Source organism: Uranotaenia lowii, chromosome 2 (assembly GCF_029784155.1).
Source record: "Uranotaenia lowii strain MFRU-FL chromosome 2, ASM2978415v1, whole genome shotgun sequence".
Classification (NCBI taxonomy): domain Eukaryota; kingdom Metazoa; phylum Arthropoda; class Insecta; order Diptera; family Culicidae; genus Uranotaenia; species Uranotaenia lowii.
In genome coordinates this window covers 402,652,028-402,668,497 of record NC_073692.1, presented here as the reverse complement: position 1 = coordinate 402,668,497, position 16,470 = coordinate 402,652,028, and the positions used below count along the sequence as shown (strand labels likewise).

Genomic DNA, 16,470 nt, shown 5'->3' with positions numbered 1-16,470 from the left:
ATTGTCAAAATTGTCAAAATTGTCAAAATTGTCAAAATTGTCAAAATTGTCAAAATTGTCAAAATTGTCAAAATTGTCAAAATTGTCAAAATTGTCAAAATTGTCAAAATTGTCAAAATTGTCAAAATTGTCAAAATTGTCAAAATTGTCAAAATTGTCAAAATTGTCAAAATTGTCAAAATTGTCAAAATTGTCAAAATTGTCAAAATTGTCAAAATTGTCAAAATTGTCAAAATTGTCAAAATTGTCAAAATTGTCAAAATTGTCAAAATTGTCAAAATTGTCAAAATTGTCAAAATTGTCAAAATTGTCAAAATTGTCAAAATTGTCAAAATTGTCAAAATTTTCAAAATTGTCAAAATTGTCAAAATTGTCAAAATTGTCAAAATTGTCAAAATTGTCAAAATTGTCAAAATTGTCAAAATTGTCAAAATTGTCAAAATTGTCAAAATTGTCAAAATTGTCAAAATTGTCAAAATTGTCAAAATTGTCAAAATTGTCAAAATTTTCAAAATTGTCAAAATTGTCAAAATTGTCAAAATTGTCAAAATTGTCAAAATTGTCAAAATTGTCAAAATTGTCAAAATTGTCAAAATTGTCAAAATTGTCAAAATTGTCAAAATTGTCAAAATTGTCAAAATTGTCAAAATTGTTAAAATTGTCAAAATTGTTAAAATTGTCAAAATTGTCAAAATTGTCAAATTGTTAAAATTGTCAAAATTATCGAAATTGTCAAAATTGTCAAAATTGTCAAAATTGTCAAAATTGTCCAATTGTCAAAATTGTCAAAATTGTCAAAATTGTCAAAATTGTCAAAATTGTCAAAATTGTCAAAATTGTCAAAATTGTCAAAATTGTCAAAATTGTCAAAATTGTCAAAATTGTCAAAATTGTCAAAATTGTCAAAATTGTCAAAATTGTCAAAATTGTCAAAATTGTCAAAATTGTCAAAATTGTCAAAATTGTCAAAATTGTCAAAATTGTCAAAATTGTCAAAATTGTCAAAATTGTCAAAATTGTCAAAATTGTCAAAATTGTCAAAATTGTCAAAATTGTCAAAATTGTCAAAATTGTCAAAATTGTCAAAATTGTCAAAATTGTCAAAATTGTCAAAATTGTCAAAATTGTCAAAATTGTCAAAATTGTCAAAATTGTCAAAATTGTCAAAATTGTCAAAATTGTCAAAATTGTCAAAATTGTCAAAATTGTCAAAATTGTCAAAATTGTCAAAATTGTCAAAATTGTCAAAATTGTCAAAATTGTCAAAATTGTCAAAATTGTCAAAATTGTCAAAATTATCAAAATTGTCAAAATTGTCAAAATTGTCAAAATTGTCAAAATTGTTAAAATTGTCAAAATTTTTAAAATTGTCAAAATTGTCAAAATTGTCAAATTGTTAAAATTGTCAAAATTATCGAAATTGTCAAAATTGTCAAAATTGTCAAAATTGTCAAAATTGTCCAATTGTCAAAATTGTCAAAATTGTCAAAATTGTCAAAATTGTCAAAATTGTCAAAATTGTCAAAATTGTCAAAATTGTCAAAATTGTCAAAATTGTCAAAATTGTCAAAATTGTCAAAATTGTCAAAATTGTCAAAATTGTCAAAATTGTCAAAATTGTCAAAATTGTCAAAATTGTCAAAATTGTCAAAATTGTTAAAATTGTCAAAATTGTCAAAATTGTCAAAATTGTCAAAATTGTCAAATTGTTAAAATTGTCAAAATTATCGAAATTGTCAAAATTGTCAAAATTGTCAAAATTGTCCAATTGTCAAAATTGTCAAAATTGTCAAAATTGTCAAAATTGTCAAAATTGTCAAAATTGTCAAAATTGTCAAAATTGTCAAAATTGTCAAAATTGTCAAAATTGTCAAAATTGTCAAAATTGTCAAAATTGTCAAAATTGTCAAAATTGTCAAAATTGTCAAAATTGTCAAAATTGTCAAAATTGTCAAAATTGTCAAAATTGTCAAAATTGTCAAAATTGTCAAAATTGTCAAAATTGTCAGAATTGCCAAAATTGTCAAAATTGTCAAAATTGTCAAAATTGTCAAAATTGTCAAAATTGTCAAAATTGTCAAAATTGTCAAAATTGTCAAAATTGTCAAAATTGTCAAAATTGTCAAAATTGTCAAAATTGTCAAAATTGTCAAAATTGTCAAAATTGTTAAAATTGTCAAAATTGTTAAAATTGTCAAAATTGTCAAAATTGTCAAATTGTTAAAATTGTCAAAATTATCGAAATTGTCAAAATTGTCAAAATTGTCAAAATTGTCAAAATTGTCAAAATTGTCCAATTGTCAAAATTGTCAAAATTGTCAAAATTGTCAAAATTGTCAAAATTGTCAAAATTGTCAAAATTGTCAAAATTGTCAAAATTGTCAAAATTGTCAAAATTGTCAAAATTGTCAAAATTGTCAAAATTGTCAAAATTGTCAAAATTGTCAAAATTGTCAAAATTGTCAAAATTGTCAAAATTGTCAAAATTGTCAAAATTGTCAAAATTGTCAAAATTGTCAAAATTGTCAAAATTGTCAAAATTGTCAAAATTGTCAAAATTGTCAAAATTGTCAAAATTGTCAAAATTGTCAAAATTGTCAAAATTGTCAAAATTGTCAAAATTGTCAAAATTGTCAAAATTGTCAAAATTGTCAAAATTGTCAAAATTGTCAAAATTGTCAAAATTGTCAAAATTGTCAAATTGTCAAAATTGTCAAAATTGTCAAAATTGTCAAAATTGTCAAAATAATCAAAATTGTCAAAATTGTCAAAAAAGTCAAAATTATCAAAATTGTCAAAATTGTCAAAATGATAAAATTGTCAAAATTGTCAAAATTGTCAAAATTGTCAAAATTGTCAAAATTGTCAAAATTGTTAAAATTGTCAAAATTGTCAAAATTGTCAAAATTGTCAAAATTGTCAAAATTGTCAAAATTGTCAAAATTGTCAAAATTGTCAAAATTGTCAAAATTGTCAAAATTGTCAAAATTGTCAAAATTGTCAAAATTGTCAAAATTGTCAAAATTGTCAAAATTGTCAAAATTGTCAAAATTGTCAAAATTGTCAAAATTGTCAAAATTGTCAAAATTGTCAAAATTGTTAAAATTGTCAAAATTGTCAAAATTGTCAAAATTGTCAAAATTGTCAAAATTGTCAAAATTGTCAAAATTGTCAAAATTGTCAAAATTGTCAAAATTGTCAAAATTGTCAAAATTGTCAAAATTGTCAAAATTGTCAAAATTGTCAAAATTGTCAAAATTGTCAAAATTGTCAAAATTGTCAAAATTGTCAAAATTGTCAAAATTGTCAAAATTGTCAAAATTGTCAAAATTGTCAAAATTGTCAAAATTGTCAAAATTGTCAAAATTGTCAAAATTGTCAAAATTGTCAAAATTGTCAAAATTGTCAAAATTCTCAAAATTGTCAAAATTGTCAAAATTGTCAAAATTGTCAAAATTGTCAAAATTGTCAAAATTGTCAAAATTGTCAAAATTGTCAAAATTGTCAAAATTGTCAAAATTGTCAAAATTGTCAAAATTGTCAAAATTGTCAAAATTGTCAAAATTGTCAAAATTGTCAAAATTGTTAAAATTGTCAAAATTGTCAAAATTGTCAAAATTGTCAAAATTGTCAAAATTGTCAAAATTGTCAAAATTGTCAAAATTGTCAAAATTGTCAAAATTGTCAAAATTGTCAAAATTGTCAAAATTGTCAAAATTGTCAAAATTGTCAAAATTGTCAAAATTGTCAAAATTGTCAAAATTGTCAAAATTGTCAAAATTGTCAAAATTGTCAAAATTGTCAAAATTGTCAAAATTTTCAAAATTGTCAAAATTGTCAAAATTGTCAAAATTGTCAAAATTGACAAAATTGTCAAAATTGTCAAAATTGTCAAAATTGTCAAAATTGTCAAAATTGTCAAAATTGTCAAAATTGTCAAAATTGTCAAAATTGTCAAAATTGTCAAAATTGTTAAAATTGTCAAAATTGTTAAAATTGTCAAAATTGTCAAAATTGTCAAATTGTGAAAATTGTCAAAATTATCGAAATTGTCAAAATTGTCAAAATTGTCAAAATTGTCAAAATTGTCAAAATTGTCAAAATTGTCAAAATTGTCAAAATTGTCAAAATTGTCAAAATTGTCAAAATTGTCAAAATTGTCAAAATTGTCAAAATTGTCAAAATTGTCAAAATTGTCAAAATTGTCAAAATTGTCAAAATTGTCAAAATTGTCAAAATTGTCAAAATTGTCAAAATTGTCAAAATTGTCAAAATTGTCAAAATTGTCAAAATTGTCAAAATTGTCAAAATTGTCAAAATTGTCAAAATTGTCAAAATTGTCAAAATTGTCAAAATTGTCAAAATTGTCAAAATTGTCAAAATTGTCAAAATTGTCAAAATTGTCAAAATTGTCAAAATTGTCAAAATTGTCAAAATTGTCAAAATTGTCAAAATTGTCAAAATTGTCAAAATTGTCAAAATTGTCAAAATTGTCAAAATTGTCAAAATTGTCAAAATTGTCAAAATTGTCAAAATTGTCAAAATTGTCAAAATTGTCAAAATTGTCAAAATTGTCAAAATTGTCAAAATTGTCAAAATTGTCAAAATTGTCAAAATTGTCAAAATTGTCAAAATTGTCAAAATTGTCAAAATTGTCAAAATTGTCAAAATTGTCAAAATTGTCAAAATTGTCAAAATTGTCAAAATTGTCAAAATTGTCAAAATTGTCAAAATTGTTAAAATTGTCAAAATTGTTAAAATTGTCAAAATTGTCAAAATTGTCAAATTGTTAAAATTGTCAAAATTATCGAAATTGTCAAAATTGTCAAAATAGCCAAAATTGTCAAAATTGTCAAAATTGTCAAAATTGTCAAAATTGTCAAAATTGTCAAAATTGTCAAAATTGTCAAAATTGTCAAAATTGTCAAAATTGTCAAAATTGTCAAAATTGTCAAAATTGTCAAAATTGTCAAAATTGTCAAAATTGTCAAAATTGTCAAAATTGTCAAAATTGTCAAATTGTCAAAATTGTCAAAATTGTCAAAATTGTCAAAATTGTCAAAATTGTCAAAATTGTCAAAATTGTCAAAATTGTCAAAATTGTTAAAATTGTCAAAATTGTCAAAATTGTCAAAATTGTCAAAATTGTCAAAATTGTCAAAATTGTCAAATTGTTAAAATTGTCAAAATTATCGAAATTGTCAAAATTGTCAAAATTGTCAAAATTGTCAAAATTGTCCAATTGTCAAAATTGTCAAAATTGTCAAAATTGTCAAAATTGTCAAAATTGTCAAAATTGTCAAAATTGTCAAAATTGTCAAAATTGTCAAAATTGTCAAAATTGTCAAAATTGTCAAAATTGTCAAAATTGTCAAAATTGTCAAAATTGTCAAAATTGTCAAAATTGTCAAAATTGTCAAAATTGTCAAAATTGTCAAAATTGTCAAAATTGTCAAAATTGTCAGAATTGTCAAAATTGTCAAAATTGTCAAAATTGTCAAAATTGTCAAAATTGTCAAAATTGTCAAAATTGTCAAAATTGTCAAAATTGTCAAAATTGTCAAAATTGTCAAAATTGTCAAAATTGTCAAAATTGTCAAAATTGTCAAAATTGTCAAAATTGTCAAAATTGTCAAAATTGTCAAAATTGTCAAAATTGTCAAAATTGTCAAAGTTGTCAAAATTGTCAAAATTGTCAAAATTGTCAAAATTGTCAAAATTGTCAAAATTGTCAAAATTGTCAAAATTGTCAAAATTGTCAAAATTGTCAAAATTGTCAAAATTGTCAAAATTGTCAAAATTGTCAAAATTGTCAAAATTGTCAAAATTGTCAAAATTGTCAAAATTGTCAAAATTGTCAAAATTGTCAAAATTGTCAAAATTGTTAAAATTGTCAAAATTGTTAAAATTGTCAAAATTGTCAAAATTGTCAAATTGTTAAAATTGTCAAAATTATCGAAATTGTCAAAATTGTCAAAATTGTCAAAATTGTCAAAATTGTCAAAATTGTCCAATTGTCAAAATTGTCAAAATTGTCAAAATTGTCAAAATTGTCAAAATTGTCAAAATTGTCAAAATTGTCAAAATTGTCAAAATTGTCAAAATTGTCAAAATTGTCAAAATTGTCAAAATTGTCAAAATTGTCAAAATTGTCAAAATTGTCAAAATTGTCAAAATTGTCAAAATTGTCAAAATTGTCAAAATTGTCAAAATTGTCAAAATTGTCAAAATTGTCAAAATTGTCAAAATTGTCAAAATTGTCAAAATTGTCAAAATTGTCAAAATTGTCAAAATTGTCAAAATTGTCAAAATTGTCAAAATTGTCAAAATTGTCAAAATTGTCAAAATTGTCAAAATTGTCAAAATTGTCAAAATTGTCAAAATTGTCAAAATTGTCAAAATTGTCAAAATTGTCAAATTGTCAAAATTGTCAAAATTGTCAAAATTGTCAAAATTGTCAAAATAATCAAAATTGTCAAAATTGTCAAAAAAGTCAAAATTATCAAAATTGTCAAAATTGTCAAAATGATAAAATTGTCAAAATTGTCAAAATTGTCAAAATTGTCAAAATTGTCAAAATTGTCAAAATTGTTAAAATTGTCAAAATTGTAAAAATTGTCAAAATTGTCAAAATTGTCAAAATTGTCAAAATTGTCAAAATTGTCAAAATTGTCAAAATTGTCAAAATTGTCAAAATTGTCAAAATTGTCAAAATTGTCAAAATTGTCAAAATTGTCAAAATTGTCAAAATTGTCAAAATTGTCAAAATTGTCAAAATTGTCAAAATTGTTAAAATTGTCAAAATTGTCAAAATTGTCAAAATTGTCAAAATTGTCAAAATTGTCAAAATTGTCAAAATTGTCAAAATTGTCAAAATTGTCAAAATTGTCAAAATTGTCAAAATTGTCAAAATTGTCAAAATTGTCAAAATTGTCAAAATTGTCAAAATTGTCAAAATTGTCAAAATTGTCAAAATTGTCAAAATTGTCAAAATTGTCAAAATTGTCAAAATTGTCAAAATTGTCAAAATTGTCAAAATTGTCAAAATTGTCAAAATTGTCAAAATTGTCAAAATTGTCAAAATTGTCAAAATTGTCAAAATTGTCAAAATTGTCAAAATTTGTTCCAAAAATGGTTGCTATGGTCGAAATTTGGGTCTTCTCCGACTGTTTCCTGTTTCCTGTTTCCTGATTTTTTTTTCTATAAGAGGACCTTTAACCGATGTTCTAGTTATAGGTCCTCTTATAGAAAAAAATCAGGAAACTTTTTAAATTACTCAGCCAACACTCGAAAATCTCCCATTCATCCATATTGACCGAAAAGCTCTAACAGAGCTACTTCAACTTAGCCGCATCTAATCTTTCCAGATGCAGCAAGAGTTGGTAGTACATGAGCAAAACTGCAACAGGCACTCCGGAAAACAAAGATTGCAAACAAAAAGAAACTACCCAGCCAGGGCTAGTGCCCTTACTTTAGCCATCATCAACACAGTTCACCAAACCGAATTTAATCCATTCGGCAAACACATCTGGTTCAGGAAAGTGTAACCGTAACGTCAGGCACTGGAGCCAACATTGATGAAGTTGGAAAAAAGAGAGGGAAAAACAACGAAGTATAAAATCCCCCTTGGCGAAAGCGTAAGAAATCGGTCAATATTTACAATCGACTTATGATTTGCAAACAACTTCGTTTTGGATTTTTTTTTCTATATTTAAGTCCAATGTTGACAAAGTTGGATGCAAGAGAAAAGGATTTTGCTTTAAAGTTATGTAGGAAGAGCTAATTGCCAACAACTGGTTGAGTACCCTATGAAAAACGTTCACCCAACACCAGTGAACTTGTGAGTTACCCCACGAATTTGAAAAAAGTTAAAGTATGCCATGGATAAAAATTTTCAAGGGATTCAAATATCATCAACATTTCGACTGGTGAAGGCGCAAAATTTCAAGCTCCAATAAAAATCAAAAATCCTTCGGGAGGTAGCTGAGAGAAACATCAAAACTAGAATTTCCGGAACTCCGAAGTTCAACCAAGTTAATCAAAAAAACCCTCAAAATGTGTGATCCGTGCAACGTTCCCTGTGACTTCATCTGCTGCCCAGCTATCTGCCCACCGTGTGGCCCGTGTGGACCCTGTGGCCCCTGCGGTCCTTGCGGCCCGTGTGGTCCATGTGGTCCATGTGGACCTTGTGGGCCTTCCTGCGGCCCTTGCGGACCTTGTGGTCCTTGCGGTCCCTGTGGTCCCTGTGGTCCCTGTGGTCCTTGTGGCCCTTGTGGACCTTGTGGACCTTGTGGCCCTTGCTGTGGTCCTTGCGGTCCATGTGGTCCCTGTGGACCTTGCTGATTCTTCGACCTCCGGTCGTACATGTCGTCGCTAAGGTTACAAGCGCAAACTTTGGAAAATTGCTGGGTCTGAACAATTTTTGTTTTCTATCAAAGCAGGTCCTGCCAGCAAACGGATCAACAACACATCATTCAAACTTCAAACTTGGCTGGAAGCGGAAGCAAAATTTAGGGCCCCCGAAAGCTCCTTGAATCTTAAAAAAAAACTTTAAAAGCAATAACAAACCAGGTAACTTTGAAAGTTTTTTTTTTCTAGCAAGTGAACCCTACATATTTCCTTACCCCCCATTTAGATACGAAATGCCCTGCGGACCTTGTGCCCCCTGCGGACCTTGTGGTCCGTGTGCTCCTTGTGGACCTTGCGGTCCATGTGGGCCTTGTGGGCCATGTGGACCCTGCGGACCCTGTGGACCCTGTGGACCTTGCAGTCCATGCGGCCCTTGCGGTCCTTGTGGTTCCTGCCCCCGGCCTCCGGTCAGCATGTGTGAATGTATGGCCCGGCAGTACAGCCCTTACGGATCTTTCTAGAGAGCCCCGAACGGATTGAATCGTGTTTCGTGTTTATGTGGAGTGATCTAAAAAAAATATCAGCTTTTCCAAAAAGTAATGAATAAATGTTGGGAGCCTTAGTGAATTAATTATGGTGTTTTTTTCCTCGCAGATTTGAATCAGCCTGAAAATCAAATTAAATGTAAGAGGTTTGTCTCTAGGTTTGATAAAGTCAGAAAGCAATTTGATTATTTTAAAAGCATTTCGATAATTTTGGCTACATTTTACAATTTTTTCAAGACTTCAATATTCCAGTAGAAATTTTTATTCATGATTGTCAAGACGAGTACAGGAAGATATCAGTTGCAAACTAAAAAAAGGGGTTCAAGATTTTCACTTCAAGATTTTCAGCTTAGGATTTATGAGAAGATTTTTACCTCAAGAATTTTTCTTGAAGATTTTTCTTCAAGATTTTCATTTCAAGATTTTGACTTCAACATTTTCAAATTAACATTTCTACTTCAATATTTTTATTTGAAGATTTTACCTTCACAATTTTTAATTCTCAATTTTTAGTTCATAATTTACAGCAAGATTTTTGCTTCAAGACTTTTGCTGCAAGATTTTCACTGCACGATTTTCCTTGCATGATTTTCACTGCAAGACTTCAACTGCAAGATTTTCCCTGTAAGTTTTTTTCCAGCAAGATTTTCGCTTCAAGATTTTTTTGTGCAAGATTTTCACTGTAAGATTTTCCCTACAAGATTTTCACAGCAAGATAATCACTCAAGATTAACACTGCAAGATTTTAACTGCAATCACCCTTATTCTCGTTTTCGATCGAATGACATTCGTTCGAAAGTTAAGCAATTTCGCATTCTTGTTTTCGTTCGAACGAATCATAGCAGTTCGATCTTTCGAACATAGCTCGTTCGAACGAAATGTTGCATTCTCGTTTTCGATCGAACGTATTTTTACTATCGGTCGTCAAACGCGAGTCTAATGCTGCGAACGAAATTCGTTTAAAAGGCCAAAAATGAAAAAACATAGAGGAAATATGAAAAATTAAGAGAATATCATACTGAAAAAATCTGAGAACACATCAGTTTTATATCCAGGCTGATATGCAAAATTACGAACCTTTTCGCTGAAGAAAGTTTTTTTGACTAATGTTATTTTTGCCACCGGCTAACAAACGCAAGCCTAATGGTGCGAACTAAATGCATTTGTGAATTTTAGGACGGTTGTGGTTCGAAAAAATAAAATTTATGTGACTTAACTGCGTATTGGTTGAGAGTTCAAATAAATTTTTATTCAAAATTTTGAAAAACTTTTAATTTTTTATTGAAACTTGTAGCCGGATTCCAATTTTTCACTCCGGGTGAGGGAGATTTACAGCAGCAGTAACAGAGCAGCAGCACCGTCCCCACTACCGTCTGGTATTGATACGACACCTTCTTGATACCGGAAACACTTGGGGGGACACCGGGAACACAGCTTCTCTAGGGCACAATTGAAAAGCTATCGGCAGGCGTTTGTTTCTGCTGCTGACGATGTCGGAATCAGCCCCGGCGACTGCTGATGTTCTCTTTCTAACAATTTTTTTTCCGAAACTCACCGGATGATCGCGACTAGATCCACAAGACATAAAAGAACTAATTTTTATCCCAATATTTACATTGGAAACTGTCATTTTCAACCAGGTTGCTGCCCAACAATTTCGAAGTTCATCAGGCAACACCAAAATTGAACGTATCGCGTTCGTACGAAAACAAGAATACCTTTTTCGAATTCGTTCGAAAGTATCCGTTCGAACGAAAGCCAGATACGCCGTAAACGAGAATAAGGGTGAATATTTTGTTTCCTAAAATTTAACGGCAAAATACTCTCAACACGCTTTACACTGCAAGATTTTTACTGCAAGGTTTTCTGTGCAGGATTTTAACTGCAGGATTTTAACTTCAAGATTTTCACTTAACAATTTTTATTTCAAGATTTTTACTGCAAGATTTTTATATCAAGATTTCCCATGCAAGCACCCTTATTCTGGTTTACGGCGTATCTGCCTTTCGTTCGAACGGATACTTTCGATCGAATTCGAAAAAGCTATTCTTGTTTTCGTTCGAATGCGATACGTTCGATGTTGGTGTTACCTGATGAACTTCGAAATTTTTCAGCTGCGTTGCCACAATATAATATGTATGGTCTGTGTGTCTCATTCTTGTTCATAAGACTCCCTATGTAACAGACAGAGATACACTGATAGATAGATATGTTTTGTAGCATCACTGCACTGAAGTGTCAAAAACATTTGGTTGTTTTTATCAAAATTTAATGAAGAAAAATGTTTTTTTTTAAGATTCGCTTTACTATCTGCGTGGCTTTTGCGTCTAAATATGAAGTACCTAATGATGTTTTCGTGTTTGCATGGTTTCCTGCAGATTGAGTGGAAGTATCGCGATATTTTGTACAACTCGTCCGAAACACTCAGTACCGCGCAAGTGAAAAGTTTCCCCCATCGTAGGAAATTTGTATTTATGGGGCAATTTATGATAATTCTTTAGTGCGGTGGTTAGTATTCTGAAAACGTTAAACATTTAATGAGGAGAATAGTGATTACGAACTACCACCGATCGATATCGGTGGCAGGGAAAAAAATCAAACCCATCGATAAATTGGATGCTTCCGGTCACCAAAATGTGCTATTGGACGAGCTGCCCTGCTGAACGGAAAGGAAGGTGTCGAATATTTCAAGAAAGTTTACGTGTTGACAATGATAAATAAAAGCATAATGCAAAATTGAATTTTTTTTTAAATAGCTTATCAATCCCAACAACTCTACATTTTCTTACACTAAGATTTGGCTATTTCAACCGAAAACTGCCTCAACCAGCCTGATACTCAACGTTTCATTCACTTAAATCCCATTCGAACCTACATCAAATGTTTTGAACCTGTATCATAAGCATTAAACGCTCAATGGGTTTTTTTTCTTCTAGCCATCCAAAATATTCTCAGCAAGTCTTGCATTCAATAATAAAAAAATCAAACACCCACGATTCGCAGGATTTTACTCGCGTTTGTCATCCAATGGCAGAAATACGATCGAACGAAAACGGGAATGCAGTCCAGTGAAAGAATGACAACTGAGGATTTAGATTAAAAAGGAATTTAAAACTTGGAATAAAAATTTCTTTGGCCTTAAAATTTCGTTATTTTGAAGAACATTCAGTTTCGTGGTTAAAACTTACCATAATTTCGTTATTATGAACACCCCAATCGGAAATAAATTTCATTCTTTGCTTTAAACGGTGATGATTCGCAGCATCAGACTCGCGTTTGTCGGCCCATAGAAGAAATACGTTCGAACGAAAACGGGAATGCAAAGTTTCGTTCGTACGAACGATGTTCGAAAGATCGAACTGTTCTCATTCGTTCGAACGAAAACAAGAATACGAAATTGCAATACTTTCGAACGAATGTCATTCGATCGAAAACAAGAATAAGGGTGAAGATTTTTACTGCAAGATTTTCACTTCCAGATTTTCACTGCAAGATTTTAACTGCAAGATATTCACTGCAAGATTACCCTTATTCTTGTTTACGGCGTATCTGTCGTTCGTTCGAACGGATACTTTCGATCGAATTCGAAAAGGCTATTCTTGTTTTCGTTCGAATGCGATACGTTCGAAGTTGGTGTTACCAGATCGAGTTCGAACAATCAAAGCACCCTGCATGTCAAAATTTTCAGAAAAATTACTATAAACAATTGTTTTTTCTCATTCAGAAGTTGATTGACCGGGACCATCGGGACACGGTCGTGGATTGATCGTCATTAACAAAACGGAAGAAGGAACGGCGCGGGTTTTTGTTCGGTCTAATTTAAGTCACTATAGTCATCTGAAGGGTGTCAGGAAAGCTGGAGCCAAAGAAGCTGATTCCGACAACGAATCTTTACTGCCATCCTTATCAGCAGCGGCGGGCACAGGTTCCTGGCCGGGTGGCCGATAAATAATGGAAAATAAGGCAAAGGTCGAAAGCCGCAGTCGCGAGAGCTGATTCCAGAATCGAATCCGGATTGGAAAAACTGGCAATCGACACCGGAGCGGTCTAAGCTGTTCATTACATGGTCCACTGAGAAGCCGCTGGTGGTTGTGAATGTGCTACCGCAGTTGATGCTTAAAATTTGACCCGCTGAGAGGAAGAGGGAACATTTGAAATAAAGCTCGAAATAAAAATATGCTTAAAAATTCTTGATCAAAAGTATGTTTTTTCAGTTCCCAAAAAAAACTATTCTGAACCACTCATTTCTCAACCGTCTAGCTTCACAATCATTTTCTGTAATTGCCCGTGTTTGTCAGTTGATAGAAGGAATTCGATCGAAAAAAAAACGAGAATGCCAAATGCCCGTCCATTCAGTTTGTGTTTTAAATCACAACAATTTATGTACAACAAAGTTTTTCTCCCAACAATTCAGTTATTTTGAAATAATTTTTGTTTTCTACAACCGGCATTAAGCTTCACTAATTGCTTTAAACGATGCTGGTTCGCAGCATCAGGCTCGCGTTTCACAGTCCATAGAAAAAATACGTTCGATCGAAAACGAGAATGCAATGTTTTGTTCGTACGAACGATGTTCGAAAGATCGAACTGTTCTCATTCGTTCGAACGAAAACAAGAATACGAAACTGCCTAACTTTCGAACGAATGCCATTCGATCGAAAACAAGAATAAGGGTGTTTAACTGCAAGATTTTCAATGCAAGGTTTTCAGTTCAGGATTTTTAATGCAACATTTTCTCTGTGAAACTTTCACAGCAAGATTTTCGCTTAAAGATTTTAATTTCAAGATTTTTATATCAAGATTTTCTCTGCATGATTTTCATATCATGATTTCAACTGCACAAATTCATTTTAAGATTTTAATTGCAAGATTTTACTGCAAGATTTCACGCAAGTTTTTTCGGATTCTCACTGCAAGATTTTCACTTCAAAATTTAAATTTCAAGATTCTTATATCAAGATTTTTACTGCAAAATTTTCACTGCAACAATTTCATTGCAAGATTTTCACTGAAAGATTTCACTGCAGTTACTTGAAGATTTTAACTCAAATATTTTTATATTAAGATTTCCACTGCAAGATTTTTACTTCACACTTTTCACTGCAAGATTTTTGCTACACAATTCTCACTGCAAGCTGTTTACTAAAAGATTTCAAATTGAAGATTTAAACTTGAAGATTTTAACTTGAAAATTATTACATCAAGATTTCTTAGGAGGAAGATTTTAAATGCAACATTTTACTGCAAGATTTTCACAGCAAGATTTTTACTGCAAGAACTCACTCTAAGATTTCTATTGCAAGATTTCATGCAGAAATTTTCAGATTCTCACTGCAAGATTTTCACTGCAAAATTTTAACTGCAAGATTTTTGCTTCGAAAATGTTTAAAACAAGATTTTCACAAAACGATTTTCGTTCCAAAATTTTCACTGCAAGATTTTAATTTCAAAATTTCCACTTAAAAATTTTTATTTAAAGTTTTTATTTCAAGATTTTAACTACAAGATTTTGACTGAAAAATTTTAATGCAAGATTTTCACAGCAAGATTTTCACCTCAAGATTTTCACTGCAAGTTATTCACTGCAAGAATTCATAGCAAGATTTTTACTTAAAGGTTTTAAATTGAAGATTTTTACTTGAAGATTTTAACTCCAATATTTTTATATGAAGAAGCCCGCTGTAGGATTCTCACTGAAAGATTTTCACTGCAAAATTTTTACTTAACTATTTGAACTGCAAGATTTTCACTATAAGATTTTAAATGAAAGATTTTACTGCAAGCTTTTCACAGTAAGATATTTACAGCAAGATTTTCACTGCAAGATTTCCACTGCTAGATTTTCACTTAAAGATTTTCATTCCAAGATTTTTGTATCAAAATTTCCACTGCAAGATTTTCGCCAAAAGATTTAAACTTGAAAATACTTACCTTAACATTTTCATTTCAAGATTCTTATTTCAAGATTTTTACTTCCAAATTCAAATTCAAGATATTTTCTTCAAGATTTTTACTTAAAGTTTTTCATTTCAAGATTTTCACAGCAAGATTTTCACTGCAAGATTTTCACTACAAGATTTTTACTTAAAGATTTGAAATTGAAGATTTTAATTTGAAGATTTTTACTCAAATATTCAAATATTAAGATTTCCACTGCAAGATTTTCACAGCAACACTTTAATTCCACAATTTTTACTGTAAGATTTTCACTGCACGATTAAATACCTCACAATTTTCACTGCTTGATTTTTACTGCAAGATTTTCGCTGCAAGGTTTTCACTGCAATCAAGCTTTTTACTTGAAGTTTTTCATTTCAAGATTTTAACATCAAGATTTTCACTGTAAGATTTTCAATGCAAGGTTTTCACTGCAAGATTACACTACAGAATTTCCATTGCAAGATTTTTACTGCAAGATTTTTACTGTAAGATTTTCACTGCAAGATTTTGACTGCAAGATTTTCACTGCCAGATTTTTAATGCATGATTTGAATGTTACGATTTTAATTTAGAATTTTCCCTCAGAATTTTCACTTCAAGATTCTCATTTACAAATGTACATAGACAATTTCACTTAAAGGGTATCCCTTAAACAATTTTTAAATCATGAGATTATCTCGAAAATATTCTGTCTGATCAGAGATTCACTCAAGATATTCTGGGGCCAAGTTTTTCTTGAAAATATTTTCAATATTTCATTATTATTCAAAATTATCAGAGACAACTTCAGTGTAAGCACGTAGGTATAAGTTTTCAGTGCTAGATTTTTTGTCCAGGATTCTTTGGCCAAGATTTCCCGTGTTATTATTCAAAATGTAGGGTCCACAATTTTCAGGTCATATTTTCCCGAACAATCTGTTTATTTCAAGTATTTCAGTGCAAGTTTTCCAGTCGAAAATAGACAATGCAAGATTGTCTGTTCAAAATTCTCAACCCAAAATATTCAGTACTAGGATTCAAAGTCCAAAACTTTTCGACCAAGTTTTTCTGATCAAAATTTACACTCCAAGATTTTTGATAAAATACATACATGGTTATTTTCTGGCACCAAATTTGTGTCAAAATATTTTGTGCGAGATTTTCTTGAACTTTTTGGCTCAGATTTCCTGGAAAGAATTCGTAGTCCAAGATTTTTAGTGTAAGATATTCAGATTCAAGATTTCCAAAACAGAATTTTCAGGCCAATAATTTTCAGTCTAAGAATTTTCAGTCCAAGATTGTTAGCACAAGATGTTCAAGTTAACATTCTGAGACTAAATTCAATGCATGATTTTCAGTCCAAGATTATCAATCCAAGGTTGAAAGCCCAGATTTTAATTTATGTAATCCTTAATTTTTGACGCTTAATTTTTGATGATCAAAAAAATCTTCGTTTGGGAATCTTTGTCTTAAAGCAATTTTCAATCCTTCATTTTCAATTCCAGATATTCAACCCTTAATTTCTAACCCATATCAAGATATGGTTTCTCTCCAAGATTTAAGATTTTCAGATTCAGTTTTTTTTTCCTACATATCTTATATTAAAGTTGCCAGATTTTTTTCAGCAAGTTTTTTGGCTGGACAAATCCGTTCAATT

General features: G+C 30.0%; 2 protein-coding genes across 9 annotated transcripts in view; both read left to right on the top strand.

The window, feature by feature from the left end:
* Positions 1–16,470, top strand: part of LOC129744475 (msx2-interacting protein-like) — a 523,727-nt gene that overhangs the window by 162,618 nt on the left and 344,639 nt on the right. The window lies entirely within an intron of this gene.
* Positions 8,056–8,343, top strand: LOC129743342 (male-specific sperm protein Mst84Db-like). The gene has a single exon (XM_055735325.1). It carries the CDS (start codon positions 8,056–8,058, stop codon positions 8,341–8,343), a length of 288 nt encoding a protein of 95 aa, XP_055591300.1.